The following is a 13,363-nucleotide window of genomic DNA, read 5'->3' on the forward strand; positions in this document are numbered from 1 at the left end:
CGTTATTTTATGAACTGACTTTCTAAAATTCTAAAAAGGCTGGTAGGTGACAGTCAAACTTTTCGAGCTGTCAGTTATTATTATTCATAATTGGGAAGAAGTGCGGCTTTTCCTAAAATTATTCAGAAATTGCATCAAATTTGAATTTTTTTGACATTCCAGGCTTTTCATGCCTCTCCTCATTAGAACGATCTTCATGAATTTTGGAGGTATGAAGTTGTTGATTTGATTTCAAATTTTACAAAATTGAAAAAGATTTCATGAGCTTAAGGAATAAAAAATTATAACAACTATTGATATTTCTTCAGTAAAAAGCAAAAATGAAAAAATCGAGTCTTTTCTTTCTAAAAAGATAATTATTGTTTTTATATAATCAAATTCATTTAAGAAAAATTCCCAATTGAAATTCCCAATATTTAATGAGAATAAGGCTTCATTTATTAATCGAGAGCGGAATTGATCTCGAAAATTATCATGATAATCATGATAGCGCTCTAGCGCCTCGGCGCGCGACGATTTTTGAGCGCGCATGCGCTTTGACACTTTTATAAAAACTTCAAAAGGAAGGAGATATTCTGAAATATCATTTTTTTCTGGAAAAGAAATAAACAGAGAAAACACTTCAAGGGTCGATAAGATGCTTGGGTTTTTCTTTCTAACCATTTTTGGCGCCAGAGCAAATCAAGGTAAGAAATATTTTTGAAGAAACAGAATTTCTAGAGATCTGAACATAGATCGATGGTCTTTTTTATTTCGCGTTTTTAAATACAGTGGTGAATCCTCGATTGGGAAGCGGGAGCTCATATCGCGACTGTACTACTGTGCTAGCAAAAATGAAAACCATAATTTGAAAATTATTTTCTTGTTTCAAGGTTTTTCTTTAAATTTATTGATTGAAAAAATTCCATATTTATTGCACGTAATTATATTCAACATATGCTTTTCTGAGCAAACAATATCTAAGAAATTTTTTGAGTTTTGAAAACTCCCAAATCAGCAAAATGACTGGACATTTAGTTATGTCCGCCCTGTCACTAAAATGAAGCGATTATCAAAGCTTGCAGGGTCCCGCAATATCATTTCGATTTCCCGCTCATTAGAATTTTCGCTGATTTCATGCATCAGCCGAGCTTATTTCAAAACTCAATAGATTATTGGAAAAAGTGCTGACGGGACAGAAAAATCAAAATTTTCCCAATAATCCCAACTCATGTTTTTTCCTCTTTTTTTAATTAGCTGAAACAACTCATTTGAACTTGCCAAAATTTCTTTCTCTTCAGATTGCCGAGCGAACACTCGCCTGGGGCGAGATGGTGAATTTCCGTTGGTCATGCTGACCTCTATACAAGGCTCTGGAAACACGTGAGTAAACTCCCTTAATTACCTTTCTCTCAAATGCCCAGATCGATCTTAATTCTAATGTTTCTTAAGCTGGACGCGGCAATTGATGGAATCAGCGACAGGAATCTTCACTGGCTCGATTTACAATGAAACCCGAATTTATGAAGAAAACGGCTTCATTGGGGAAATTCAACCGATGCTTTCAGGAAGGACGATTGGAAACAAGAATCATGGCTTGCGACATTTAGCTCAGGCGGGCGCCAATATTCTGGTTATCAGGAAAAGAGGATAAATTTGAAAATCAAGCGACTACTATGTTATTACGAATGTTATTAGTGTTATGAAGTACAAAAAACTAAAGAAGATTACAGTATTATCAACTGAAACGTAAAATAAAAAATATTTGTTAGAAGTACTCAATATAATTATATTGTTTCTTATTTTATCTATCTAGAAAGAAAGGAGCGAGGAAGAACTAACCCTAACTAAACAAGTAGTTTAACAACTACAGGTAGTTTAGCGTAGAGAAACTCTAGATTCTTCCCTTTAATTCGATGATAAAACCTCTTATCAGAAACCCATACAACACGTTGAAAGCCGAATTTAACCGAAAACACACAATACCAGAAGAAACGGGAGGAAAAGGACTTGGTCACGTTGGCCACGCTGATCCTTCAGGTAAATCAACTACTCAAAACCCTTTCCCAATTTCACGCGATTTCTAGCGTTCAACACGACCGACTGGGATGCATTTGTAGATAAGATGTCGAATCGATGGTTCAGGCACTACCATCGATACATCACGGAATCCGACAATCTTGGCATTCCGTTGAAAATTATTTACTACGAAAATCTTCAAGCTGATAGTGTTTCAGAAATGAAGAGTTTGTTGGAATTTTTAGAGGGAGCGATTGGATTTCAACCGGATCGAAAGAGCCAAAGACTTCACTGCATTTCAATGGTAGATACTCTTAAATTCCTATTTTGGCATTGTTGCTTTCTTCCTTGATTTCAACCAAATTTAGGCGCAAATGGATGCTTTCAAGCGAGTGAAGAAACCTCTCGGCTGGGAAATCTACACACCGAATATGACGAGAAGCATCAACAAACTCATCAAGAATCTTTCCGACACCATTGACGCCTACAACTACCCACCAATGCCAGACTACACCAAAATCCTTCCCTCTCTTATCGAGCCATCTTCCGAAAAATGAACAAAATGACATTTTCTTGGCTCCTGTACAAACTTGTTCGTAAATAAATATACTGTCCTATATCGAGTCTTCCACGACATTTACTGTAATTTGATCTTTTTTAAAACAAGCCGGTTTGTAGAACGATTTTTATCCGCACTCAGCCTTCTGCTCAATATCGAAGCTGTCGTTTACTGGTTTTAATTGATCCATATTCAATTATTTATACAGGCAACTCTCCGACTGAAAAAAACTTCTTTCAGTATACTCTCAAAGATGCGGATACCAATCATTTTTATTCTTCAATTTTTCTCGGCCAAGAGTTTCTCGACTCAAGAACATGAAAAACGTAAAAAAGACTCAAAACTTAATTTTTTCATCATCTTTTTCAAGCAATTTCATTGGGAAGCCTGCTTGGGAATAATTATTGGACGAAGAGAGGAAACATGTATAACAATATACTCCGGCCAACGAGGAAAGTTTGAGACTTTTAAGAAAATTCTTGAAAAAAATCATGTTGAAAACTAGTAACAAAAGTCTTTGGCGCAATATGTACAAGAAGAACTACTGGAAAACTGACCATTAATCGTTTTAAAGGTCTTTCAAAGGGGGCCGATATTGTTGATCTTGATGTTACTTGCCGGTTTAACTCAGCGATACCCTTAATACTATTAGAAATGGATCAAATACACTTCAAATTTCGATTTTTTTGCCTTTTTACCAAAATTTCCAGCGAAAAAATGTCCTTATCTTGTCTAAGGGCAAAGGATGCTATAAAGAATAAGGGTATCACTAGGCTAAAATTTGTAAAAAGGAATCCTGAAATCAAGTTTTCTCGATATCTCACCCCTTTCAGTAAGAAACTTAGTAATAAACTCTCAGATGCAGTCGAAAACGTTTATTGAACTCTTTATTCTAACTACAGTCTTTCGGAAAATACTTCTAGAGCTCGACATTGAGATCGGGAAAGTCCATTTGTTCCTAAAATCATCTTGATACTCGCGATGATTGACAACTACCTTGTATTCAGCACAGATTCGGTTTTCTTCTTCCAGCTCAAAGTACATGAACACGAGGGATCCAAAGACAAGCAGGATCAGATACAGTGTGAAAACCACTGTATTGACCATCTTATCTCGATTATCAATAGACAGGATAAATTCATATGGAAGAAAATTTATTGATTTAACCGAGACCATAGCGGCAATTTGACTCTCTTACACGGGATCATCTCAATAAATGAATGTTCGACTGAATAAATTGACAAAAAAAGTCAAGGTATTTAAAATTCAATTGTTACAGAAATAAAATGAAGTGTAAGAATAAATAATGACTGGAGAGAAGTTTTTTTTTCGAAAGAACTTCGGCCATATTCTGATATTCTTTAAAATTTCATCTGATTTGAAAAACGCTTGTAAACCGCAAATTCACTATCTGCAATGCCAAATGCTGAATTTGACTTTCCCTGGACATATAAAATAACGTGTCGTGTCAATTTCTATCTTTCAGTCGGTGATTGAGAAAAGTAAGCCTAGAGAAATAATATATACAGTTCGTATTTACTCTTCTCATATAGAATGAGCCAGTTAATTAAGAAGAGAATCCCATATGACTCATATAATATGAGTCCTGAAAAGAAGTATTAATTATATTTTTAAGAATTTCAATGCTATTTCTATCGATTTTTCTACTCAAATTTGTGAGCAGCTACAGTGAAAACTGTCGTTCTCTTGGTGCAAGTCGCTGGACAAAAACGCTGGTGGGCGCATGGGGCGGCAGTGAAGAAATCGAGCTTGGCATCATTTTCGATAATGGCACTACCGATGATTTCTTTCTGAACAAAGAAACATACTTGCTTGTCAATTTTTCTGTTTCTGTCGATCAGTTAACTATCAGCCCTTATTATCCGGTAAATCAGATTTGCTTGGGAAACAATTACGGCTCCAAAAATGGCTGTAACGACTGTAGCTGTAGTACATGCAACTGCGGATATGGATTTACTGAGCCAAAGGTCCTCTACTTAGAAATAGAAGATTCGGAATATGGCCAGCCATTTGCACTTTTTGACTTCATTTTTGGCAACAAGTTCGTGAGCTGGAATTATATTGACAAAATCACTGATGTGATGATATGCCAAAATTCCCCCTCTAGAAAATGCAATGTTTGCTCAGGAGCTGGGTCAACTAGTGCAGCAACTTATAATGCTTGCATGAGTTCAAGAGCGAATGGCGATTTAACCACATGTAAAGGTAAAGCATGAATAGTCTTCTTTTTTGTTTAATTATCATTATAAAGAGGATGATATGTGCGGAGTTGAAGTAAGGATGGAAAGGGGCCAAGTAACTGAAATGAATATCCGATGCATGGAAGAATATCAATGCTTGAAAAACATGAAGTAAGAGAAAACTACTGGTATTGAGAAACATGAAATTAATTACATGTAATAGTCAAAACTTTCTGGGTCCGCTTTGGCGAACATCTTGCAGACCCGAACAAGCGCTTCAATCTGGAAGAAATGGGCAATCCATTTGTAAAGGCTGTTTGAAACCATGTGGAACCAGTCAAACCTGTTTTGATCCTACCCAAGGTGCGTTATTGAATCGAAAACCGTACTTTTATCATTTTAGGTTTTGCTCGAGCTGCTGGGGGAATTTTCACTTTGGACTCGCTGACGAGAGAGGACTGGACTCGTGGATTGTCAGTGATACAAGTTTGATCGCTAATGATTATTGAATGCTTTTCAAACTTCCGTTATTAATAAACATGAATCTTTTTTTATTGAATATATTTTGCCGCAAGTGATTTTTTGTCAATTTTTCCATTAACCAGCACTTCAAACGGTTCACGGACAAAAATGACCGTTGGTTGCTCTTTGGTAAGAAGGAGAATATCATTCTTGACATGCTCTTTGACTTTCTCATCGTCAGTTTCATCGCAGTAGACCAGATAGTAGATGTCGTCATAAGCGTTGTTGTTCCGTTTTGAAAGTACAACGACGGATTTGACGAATTCGCCTGCTTTGTACATTCTGAAGAGATAACATTGTTGTCCTCAAAATCATAAGTAAAAACTGACCGATCTTCAAGCTCAAGAGCGTTTGATTTCTTAGTGTTGACGAGTGTTATTTGGTCCGACAGACGGCCAAGGACGACCACCCGATTTTCTTCTATGAACAATTTTCAATTAAATAGAAGTCATGTGACCCTACCAGTAAGATATCCTTCATCTCCCATCGCGTACCATTCTCCCTGATTCGGCTAAAAAAGAATTGAAATCATGCACACTCTGATACGACTTACAAAGCCGAGATATCCAATCATCAAGTCCGGAGATTTTACAAAAATCTGCCCAACTTCCCCAGGAGGAAGAACCTTCCCGTCCGAATCGCGAACCTCGCATTGATAACCTTTATTGCTACAGAAAATCCCATCGGTTTTTTCCGCGAATTCATCGGTTTCTAAGAGTCCAGTTCTAGAATTTCTTGAAAGAAGAGATCAAAAAAGAAAGTAAACCGGAAAAGTTGTGATCCCATTTCAGTCGACCCATAAATCTTCAAAACATGACATTTTCGGCCATTCTGGGCCGCGGCGAAATTCGCCGTGATTCTGCGCATATGTTCCGCTGTCATTTTCGCCCCACCCGCGATGAAAAGAGAGACAGAAGGAAGCGCAATTTCTTTCAATTCCTGAGACTCCGAAATTCGTATTATTTTCGGCGTGTATCCCCAAACTCCTCCGCATTTTTCAGCGGCAATAGCGGCGAGGGAAGATTTGAGATCATTTTGATCGCAGAGGAGAAGATTTCTTCGTAAATGAGGGCCTTCCATCAGCAGGCCAAGGAAGAGAACCATGATGTGGCCGACGAAATTGACAAAAGCAGCGACGTTGTTGATGTGAGCCATGATGTTGGGAAGATCAGCGCCGAATTTTTCAGCGAGCTTTGGCACATCCTCTGGCCCCTGATAGGAACGATCGATATAGTTTCAGTTATGATGGTGCCTTTTAATACCTTTGGGTTTGTTGCCCATTTTAAGCTAGCATAGTTGGTCGAATTCCTCACTTTGATAATCTTCGGAACACCAGTGCTTCCCGAAGTCGTTGTATAAAAACCAATGTCCTTGAAAGAAATATTCTCATCGATAAATTTTTCAATTTTGTTTTTCGCTTCTTCGTCAGATTCAGATTCAGCTTCAAATTTGGTGATTTTCTTCTCAGAAATGAGTTTGAACTCGCTTGCACCGAAGCAGATGACGTCGTTGACACCGTGGTTGAGGACGATGTCGGATCGGAGGGAGGTTTCGTCGAGGAAGATAACTGATGCTTTGATTCGTTCGATGAAACAGAAGCGGTCAGGCTCCGCGGAGTCCAGAACGATCATTCGGTTTTTCGTCATCTTTCAGGGCTTTTTCTGCGATGATTTCGAAAGAGAAATTATCAAGGCATCAATAAGATTAAGAAAAAGCCCTGACAGCATGGCCAGAACAAGCGCGGTGGATGTTATTGTGAAGCCACCGACCACGGCGACTTCACGGTCCACGATTCCATTTTCGATGAGATAGGCGGCTATTTTTGTTGCTTCTCTTACAAAGTATTTTCTTCAAATCATCATAAAAACAACCTACCTATCGACATCGGCAATATTATGCTGAAAATGCTGGCCTCGGAAAACGAAGCTAATTTTCTGCGCTAGGAAGCTTTCGTCGTTTGAGTTCTCCAGAAAGGCTTTTCCCAACGGTTTTCTTGGATCGTTCTCTGTCATGTTTCTTTTTTCACGCGAAAAAAGTCGTTTTCTGGAGAAAATTGGAGATTCCAACGCCGAAAAAATGCAAACGAGATGATCTCTGGCGCCAAATTTAAATTTTATTTGTTATTTTAATTCTCGCGTCGCTGTTTTTTCGATTTGAATACGACTTGTCTCATTGGGGGACCTTTTCAGACTCAAGATAAAGAGGAGATTTAGCCGTGGCTGCCACTGGCCAAATCGAATCGATAGTGGGCTGAAAGTGCTGACGGCTGCCCGCAAATATTAGCTTGAATTTGGGGGTTTCTTTTGCTGATTTCCAAAAGAAACCCTTTACTAAGATTTTGAGCATATTCATTCGTCTTCTTTTTTGACTTAAAAAGAATTTTCCATGAGATTGGCTATTTATTGCTTTTGGAAAAATGATCATCTCGCCCGGGCTAAATTTAATGATCAAAACAATCGTGCGCCGTAATTTTTGGAAACCAGATAAATCGTCAATATGAGCGAGTTCGAGATTCGAAGGGTTGAAGCGCGTGATCTCAAAAGGTTCAAAACAATCATTATCATAACTTGTTTAGAGAAGGCTTCATTCTATTATAGATATAAAGAACTATGCGATGGAGAAGCTTGGAACATAGGAATGGATATTTTCGAGAAGATGCTGGAAAGTACTCCAAATGGGTATGTTTGATTCATCAAATTTTAACACCATGAAATTCAAATTGAATTATTCAATTATTAATCCCTTTAGTAAAATAATCGTTATTGAACATATGTATTCATTCTTGACGAAAAATAATCGTCAATCCGTTTTAAGTTAAAACTTTTAACCCTCAGCTTTTCCTCTTGATTTTCAGTAAAAATTCGAGAATTTAATTTGAGACGATCTCTTTTTCAGATTCTGGTGCGCCGAGGAATTGTCGTCAAAGCACTTGGTAGATAGACCGCCCACTAATTGAGAGATTTTAACCGTCGAACTCATTAAGATATCGTTTTGTGGTGCAGTAGATATCGGAAATAAAAAAGCTATTATCAGTACATTTGTCACTGATCCGAAAAGGCGTGGAAAGGGGATCGGTTCCAAGGTGCTGAAGAAGATTATGGAGGTGTTTGAGGTTAGATCAACCACGGTAAACCGCGGTTTAATCTATTTAACCTGTATTTGAAGGGATATGAAATGATTGTCAATGCTGCTGATGGTCGTGAACCACTTTATGCTCGTTTTGGCATGCCGCATTGGATGTATCAAGGTAACAGTTTCAGGGGACACATTTCGTTATGAAAAAAATTCTTGAAGTTCTTCAAATAATCTGCGAGCCCAAGGAAATACGGAAGAGCAATGCGTCGTCCATTATCGTCTCTGAGCTGGGAAATATCGAGGAAATATTAGATTATGATCGCGCCGTAGCAAAAGAAGACAGACGGAATAGTCTTCCATGGTTTCACGAAACCTCCTTATCATCACTTGTAGCTCGGGAAAATTGTCGGTAGGAGTAAAGAAAATCCAAGGAAAGAAAATTGGGCGATCATTTTTAGGGTATGCGTTTTTACGAAAAGTCGAGTTTGGAATCAGCTTTCAGGAAAATCATCAAATAATTTGAGGGTTGAAAAAAGCAATCGCGAGAAAACTGAGCTTTCTGAGTCAGAGTGTATTCAGAGCACAAAATGACACGAAAACTGTCAAGATCGAATAAATTAGCGGGTTCGATAACCAGCGAATTTATTCTCTTTGAGAATGCTCCGATAAACCTGTGGTCGGCGAAATTAATGATTAAAAATAAATAGCCTTTCTATGCTCAGAATCGAGAAGCTTACCTAGCGATCTTGGAAAGGAGCCTGGAGATGTTTCCAAAAGAAAAAGCTCAGGAAATGTTCTAGAAATCAGAAGACTGGATGAAAAAATTGTTTTGGGAATTCAAAAAAGCAAAAAAAAAATATTCTTCTTCAATATTGAAAAAAGTTCATCGTCCCTCGAAACAACACTGAAATCATAGAAGATCTTTCCCTCTACTACAAATTTTTTAACTACGGCCCTGAAATCAAGGACTTTGGTGGTTTCATGAATCCAGTTAATACATGGATGAGTTCAAAAAAAGACTTCGAGTTTGAGGAGAAGAAGATTTTGTCTATTCTTGACTACCACTTTTCAACTGTTTAAAATAAAACATGAGTTGGCCATTCATTTTTCACGGGTTGATGATTCAGTTTGAAGCCTGAGACAGCAGAGAAGGGTTACAGAAGAACACCTGATCTAGTCATCTAGATGGCGCTTTTTCGTTTTCGGATATTTAATCAAACTTATCGGGTGTCCATTACAAACGAACTCTCACCTTTTCTTCTTAAGAATGAACCTTCTGCTTCTCTTTTTTCCCTTTATCTTTGGACAAAATACTTGTCCGCCGGAAATGACGAATAAAAACGAATGCTCGAAAATCGCGAAAATCAGCGGAAAGAGATTACTTTTTGAAGACGAAAAAAAATTCTTCCTAAAATGCTGCTACAAATCAAACAATTCAAGATAACGAAGCTGGCAAGAACACTCGTTTTTATCTTTGTTTCATGCTGCTTTAAAATCTTCCTGCAAAGTAAAATCATACATGTCTTTTTCAAAGATTTAATTTTCGATTTATTTGATCAAAGATTACAGTTTTTATTCAAAAACGAAAATCAAGAAGAATCAAAATCAATCTAAATCGCGTTCATGTTCTTTAGAGATCAGTAGAGTCTAATAACTTTATTCATGTTGAATGACTTCCTGCAGCTCGGACAGTTCTTCGGATTGACTGAATCGAGACAGGAAAAACAAAAAGTGTGGCCGCAGGATGTGATGCAAGAAAGATGGTGCTGATTTTTGTCGAAGAGGGAGAAGCAGACCTTGCAGCAATTTTCGTCCGCTTGCTCTTAAAAAGATTGATGAATTATTTTTTTTTATAAATAAGCTTTCACCTGGTCTCTCCATCATTCGATTTTCTTTTTCCGTAATTGATTTCAGTCTCTTCTCTAAGTCGTTTATATCACATCTAAGCTGTTCGTTTTCTTGAAGAAGATTCTGAATCTTTGAAGAGTTCTCGTTTATTTTCTTTTGAGTGTTATCGAGTTTGTCGGCGATCGTTTTCTTCTCGATGAAGATTTTCTCGAGTTCGTTCCTCATTGATTGCAGCATATTTTTTCGGGAGTTGAGATCTTTTTGAATGTCAACTCGAAGACGGACTTGTAGAGATGGTTTTGAAAGTGAATTTCTCAAAATCTGTCGTAAATGATCTGTTGCGAAACGAGGTCGGCCAGAAGAAGAGAATTTACATCTTTGAAAATGCTCAAAAAACTCGTTGAATGTGAGAGAAGCACTGCGTTCCAAGTAGAAGCATTTAAAGCGAATTTTGCAAAAGGTGAGAAGATAATATTTATGATGATTATGGGATTTACATCTGCAATTCGGTTTATGAGTAAAATTCTGTGAAGAACAATCCATACAAAATGTTTTGTTGCCATCATCAAAACTGCCACAATCAAAAAGATAAGATTTTTCCGGAACAATACTTAAATATAAATCAATTAATATTCATAATTTTTTAAGATGATCACTTACGAGCATATTCTGCATTTGCTCACGTGTGTTTATTCGTCCTCGAAGACGCTTCAACAAACTGTTGTCAAAGTAATATTTTCCGTTGTTCAAATACTTTGCCGGAATCTCTCGTTTTTCAACACAAATTTGACCCTCTTTTCACGACATCTCGAACGCAAAAAAAAACGATTGAAATGGAGATCAAAAGAGGGAAAGCAAAAAATTTTTATATCGTGTTATATTTACAGAAGGAAAGTCGCTAAAGCGAATTCAATTTTCAGACAATTCGATAAGTTATCATTCTGTAGCTATAATTCTGTCATACTACGCGCAATACTGACAAGAAATATACCAAGAAGCAGATCAAGCTCAAGTCTTCCTCTGAGGACGGTGATCACGAAGCCGGGGAGCGAAACGATGAGAGAGGAGAATAAGTTAGGTCATACGTGGTCAATCTTCGGGGTAGGGATCCCGAAGAATAGACGATTTTAATACCCTCAATCTTCGGGGTAAAATCCCGAAGAGCTACCGATAAAAAATGCGGTCAATCTTCGGGGTCTCGAAAATCCAGAGACGAAGAATAACCGATCAAATTTGTGGTGAATCTTCGGGGTCAAAAAAAAAAATTTGAAGATGAATACTTATTAAAGATCAGCATATTTAATTTTTCTATAGTTATTCCTGCTATGCCACCTTTGGCAGAGAAATGAGCTTAAGTTTCTTTTCTTTCTCTTTTCAAAAAAATAGGCCAATATATTTTTTCCGGGAAAATAGCGATTTTGAAAATTTTTTCGATTTTGAGCGAAATCTGCTAATTTGACCGCTGCTAAATTGACCATACCCACTGTATATTCTGCATTTGTTCACGTCTCTCTCTATTTGGAAGGAAATAAATATTTCGAAAACCGGAATGGGAAATCTCTCGTTTTTCAGCACTTATTTATCCCTCTCTGCGTAGACACCTTTATAAATGAATAAGTAATTTCTTTCATACTACAGTATTATATTTAATCTGTTTACTTCAAGATATCCTTTATAAATACAGTAAATGAGCTACGGAGTTTGATTATTGGTTTGGCAAGTGTTGAACATTCTGATTGCGTGCGCGTTGGCAATGTTTGATCGGAAAGAACACTTTTGTCACCAGGACAACAGTGCTCAGAGCTCAAGAGCAACACGAACGCGGGACGAGTCGTCAGATTTTCACTGACAAAAGAGCCCTATTGATTGATACAATACATTCCATTTTTCCAAGGATTTAACAAGAAGAGAAAGTATCGAAATACCAAAATTAAGAAAAACCCGCTAAAACAGCTCAAAAATGAGGGATGAAACAAATCCGAGCAGCAATGGAATAAGCCAGAAAGAATACGAGTCGCTCATCAAAGAAATCGCGGGAAAAGAACTGACGAAAAAAGAACAGGTAAAAGCTGAAGGAATATTGAATATTCCAAAGTAGCCACAGACGCAAATAAAATATCAAATAGAGCAGCAGTGGCGTTTTTTCGTAGTGACGTGTTTATGAGAGCCGACGCCCAGGAGTCTGAGATTTCAATTTTCAGACTGAGTAAATTCAAGAGTTGGAGAATAATTTTATAGGTCCATTATGAATAAAATTAACTTTCCACTCTCTGCTGTATTATCAAATATCTAAAAACGAATTATTTTGAATAAAAAACTCCGTTTTCATAGTCATTTAAAAAATACAGATTCTTTGGAAATCAAAGTGAACTTATTGTTTTCAGATTCAATTCTTCAAACCACCCGCTCCCACCGCTTTCTCTCGATATTACAAAGCCCCGCAACCAAAGAAGAAACTTTCAACCGGCAGACTTGAAGCCATGGCTAGGCCAAGTACTCACACAGTCTTTCGCCAAGAATCTGAATGGACAAAGTGGTACAGGATCAGGTTAAAAATCTGAAGAAGGGCAAGAAAGAAATATTTTTTTCTAGACAAACAAGCCCTCAGTACGATGTCGGATACAGTCAGTTTATTGCCAACTCTGTTGGAATTTATCCAGAAGCAGAGAAAGAAAATATCGTCAGGTACTCCCTTATCTTACGATTGGAGTAAAATTTGTCTATCAGGAGGGCAAGAAGGTACGAGCTAAATTCCGCCTCCCGAGAACGCCACCGAGAACGAATTTTGAACCGGCTTGAACATGTCCGAAAAACTCAAAGTGCAAACGACGCCAATCGAACTCTCCGAAACGAGAAGCAGCAGCAATCTCCTTTTAACAAAAACCAAAGAGGTAAATGATCATTTTTCTATCCCTCATCAAAACCGCCGTTTCAGACCTGAACCCATCGCTTCTTCGGTCAAGAGCGTCGAAAGGTCCTTCCCGACAGATGAACTTGCTCGAACCAGAAGCTCTGTCGATTCCCGTTGATCCCTTCTGTCTGAAAAGACCGCGTCTGCCGAGATAACTTTGGTAGAAATATAATTTTGATTTCATGAATACTGCTTCCATTATCCCATATCTATTCTACTTCAATACAATAAATATAATCCCACATAAGC

General features: G+C 37.6%; 4 protein-coding genes across 4 annotated transcripts; 3 read left to right on the plus strand and 1 right to left on the minus strand.

The window, feature by feature from the left end:
- Positions 1-569: 569 nt before the first annotated feature.
- LOC145703634 (sialate:O-sulfotransferase 1-like) lies at positions 570-2,607 on the plus strand. The gene is made up of 5 exons (XM_081781018.1): positions 570-686; positions 1,281-1,362; positions 1,432-2,019; positions 2,067-2,302; positions 2,367-2,607. The coding sequence occupies exons 3-5, from the start codon at positions 1,896-1,898 to the stop codon at positions 2,553-2,555; spliced, it is 549 nt and encodes a 182-aa protein (XP_081637144.1). The 5' UTR covers positions 570-686; positions 1,281-1,362; positions 1,432-1,895; the 3' UTR covers positions 2,556-2,607.
- A 2,688-nt stretch (positions 2,608-5,295) lies between these two features.
- Positions 5,296-6,946, minus strand: LOC145703204 (D-alanine--D-alanyl carrier protein ligase-like). Its single transcript, XM_081780530.1, has 6 exons — positions 6,543-6,946; positions 6,047-6,492; positions 5,834-6,005; positions 5,743-5,791; positions 5,610-5,700; positions 5,296-5,562 (listed from the first exon to the last, which is right to left on the minus strand). The coding sequence occupies exons 1-6, from the start codon at positions 6,924-6,926 to the stop codon at positions 5,310-5,312; spliced, it is 1,395 nt and encodes a 464-aa protein (XP_081636656.1). The 5' UTR covers positions 6,927-6,946; the 3' UTR covers positions 5,296-5,309.
- Positions 6,947-7,581: 635 nt separating this feature from the next.
- On the plus strand, positions 7,582-9,435 carry LOC145701245 (uncharacterized). The gene is made up of 8 exons (XM_081778469.1): positions 7,582-7,823; positions 7,878-7,958; positions 8,176-8,212; positions 8,264-8,392; positions 8,446-8,527; positions 8,575-8,764; positions 9,097-9,181; positions 9,238-9,435. Exons 1-8 carry the CDS (start codon positions 7,777-7,779, stop codon positions 9,433-9,435), a joined length of 849 nt encoding a protein of 282 aa, XP_081634595.1. The 5' UTR covers positions 7,582-7,776.
- Positions 9,436-12,058: 2,623 nt separating this feature from the next.
- Positions 12,059-13,363, plus strand: LOC145704243 (uncharacterized). The gene is made up of 5 exons (XM_081781688.1): positions 12,059-12,265; positions 12,588-12,751; positions 12,796-12,888; positions 12,931-13,094; positions 13,139-13,363. Exons 1-5 carry the CDS (start codon positions 12,164-12,166, stop codon positions 13,267-13,269), a joined length of 654 nt encoding a protein of 217 aa, XP_081637814.1. The 5' UTR covers positions 12,059-12,163; the 3' UTR covers positions 13,270-13,363.

The sequence above is a fragment of the Oikopleura dioica genome, chromosome PAR (assembly GCF_907165135.1).
Source record: "Oikopleura dioica chromosome PAR, OKI2018_I68_1.0, whole genome shotgun sequence".
NCBI classification, from domain to species: domain Eukaryota; kingdom Metazoa; phylum Chordata; class Appendicularia; order Copelata; family Oikopleuridae; genus Oikopleura; species Oikopleura dioica.

Coding starts and splice junctions, on each gene's coding strand:
- LOC145703634 (XM_081781018.1), top strand. CDS start 1,896: ATGATAAAACCTCTTATCAGAAACCCATACAACACGTTGAAAGCCGAA. Junction 2,020..2,066: donor TGGCCACGCTGATCCTTCAG/GTAAATCAACTA, acceptor CGCGATTTCTAG/CGTTCAACACGACCGACTGG. Junction 2,303..2,366: donor GACTTCACTGCATTTCAATG/GTAGATACTCTT, acceptor AACCAAATTTAG/GCGCAAATGGATGCTTTCAA.
- LOC145703204 (XM_081780530.1), bottom strand. CDS start 6,926: ATGACGAAAAACCGAATGATCGTTCTGGACTCCGCGGAGCCTGACCGC. Junction 6,006..6,046: donor ATGGGATCACAACTTTTCCG/GTTTACTTTCTT, acceptor AAGAAATTCTAG/AACTGGACTCTTAGAAACCG. Junction 5,701..5,742: donor AGATGAAGGATATCTTACTG/GTAGGGTCACAT, acceptor AATTGTTCATAG/AAGAAAATCGGGTGGTCGTC.
- LOC145701245 (XM_081778469.1), top strand. CDS start 7,777: ATGAGCGAGTTCGAGATTCGAAGGGTTGAAGCGCGTGATCTCAAAAG. Junction 8,528..8,574: donor GCCGCATTGGATGTATCAAG/GTAACAGTTTCA, acceptor AAATTCTTGAAG/TTCTTCAAATAATCTGCGAG. Junction 9,182..9,237: donor GAAGACTGGATGAAAAAATT/GTTTTGGGAATT, acceptor TATTGAAAAAAG/TTCATCGTCCCTCGAAACAA.
- LOC145704243 (XM_081781688.1), top strand. CDS start 12,164: ATGAGGGATGAAACAAATCCGAGCAGCAATGGAATAAGCCAGAAAGAA. Junction 12,266..12,587: donor AACTGACGAAAAAAGAACAG/GTAAAAGCTGAA, acceptor TATTGTTTTCAG/ATTCAATTCTTCAAACCACC. Junction 12,752..12,795: donor ACAAAGTGGTACAGGATCAG/GTTAAAAATCTG, acceptor ATTTTTTTCTAG/ACAAACAAGCCCTCAGTACG.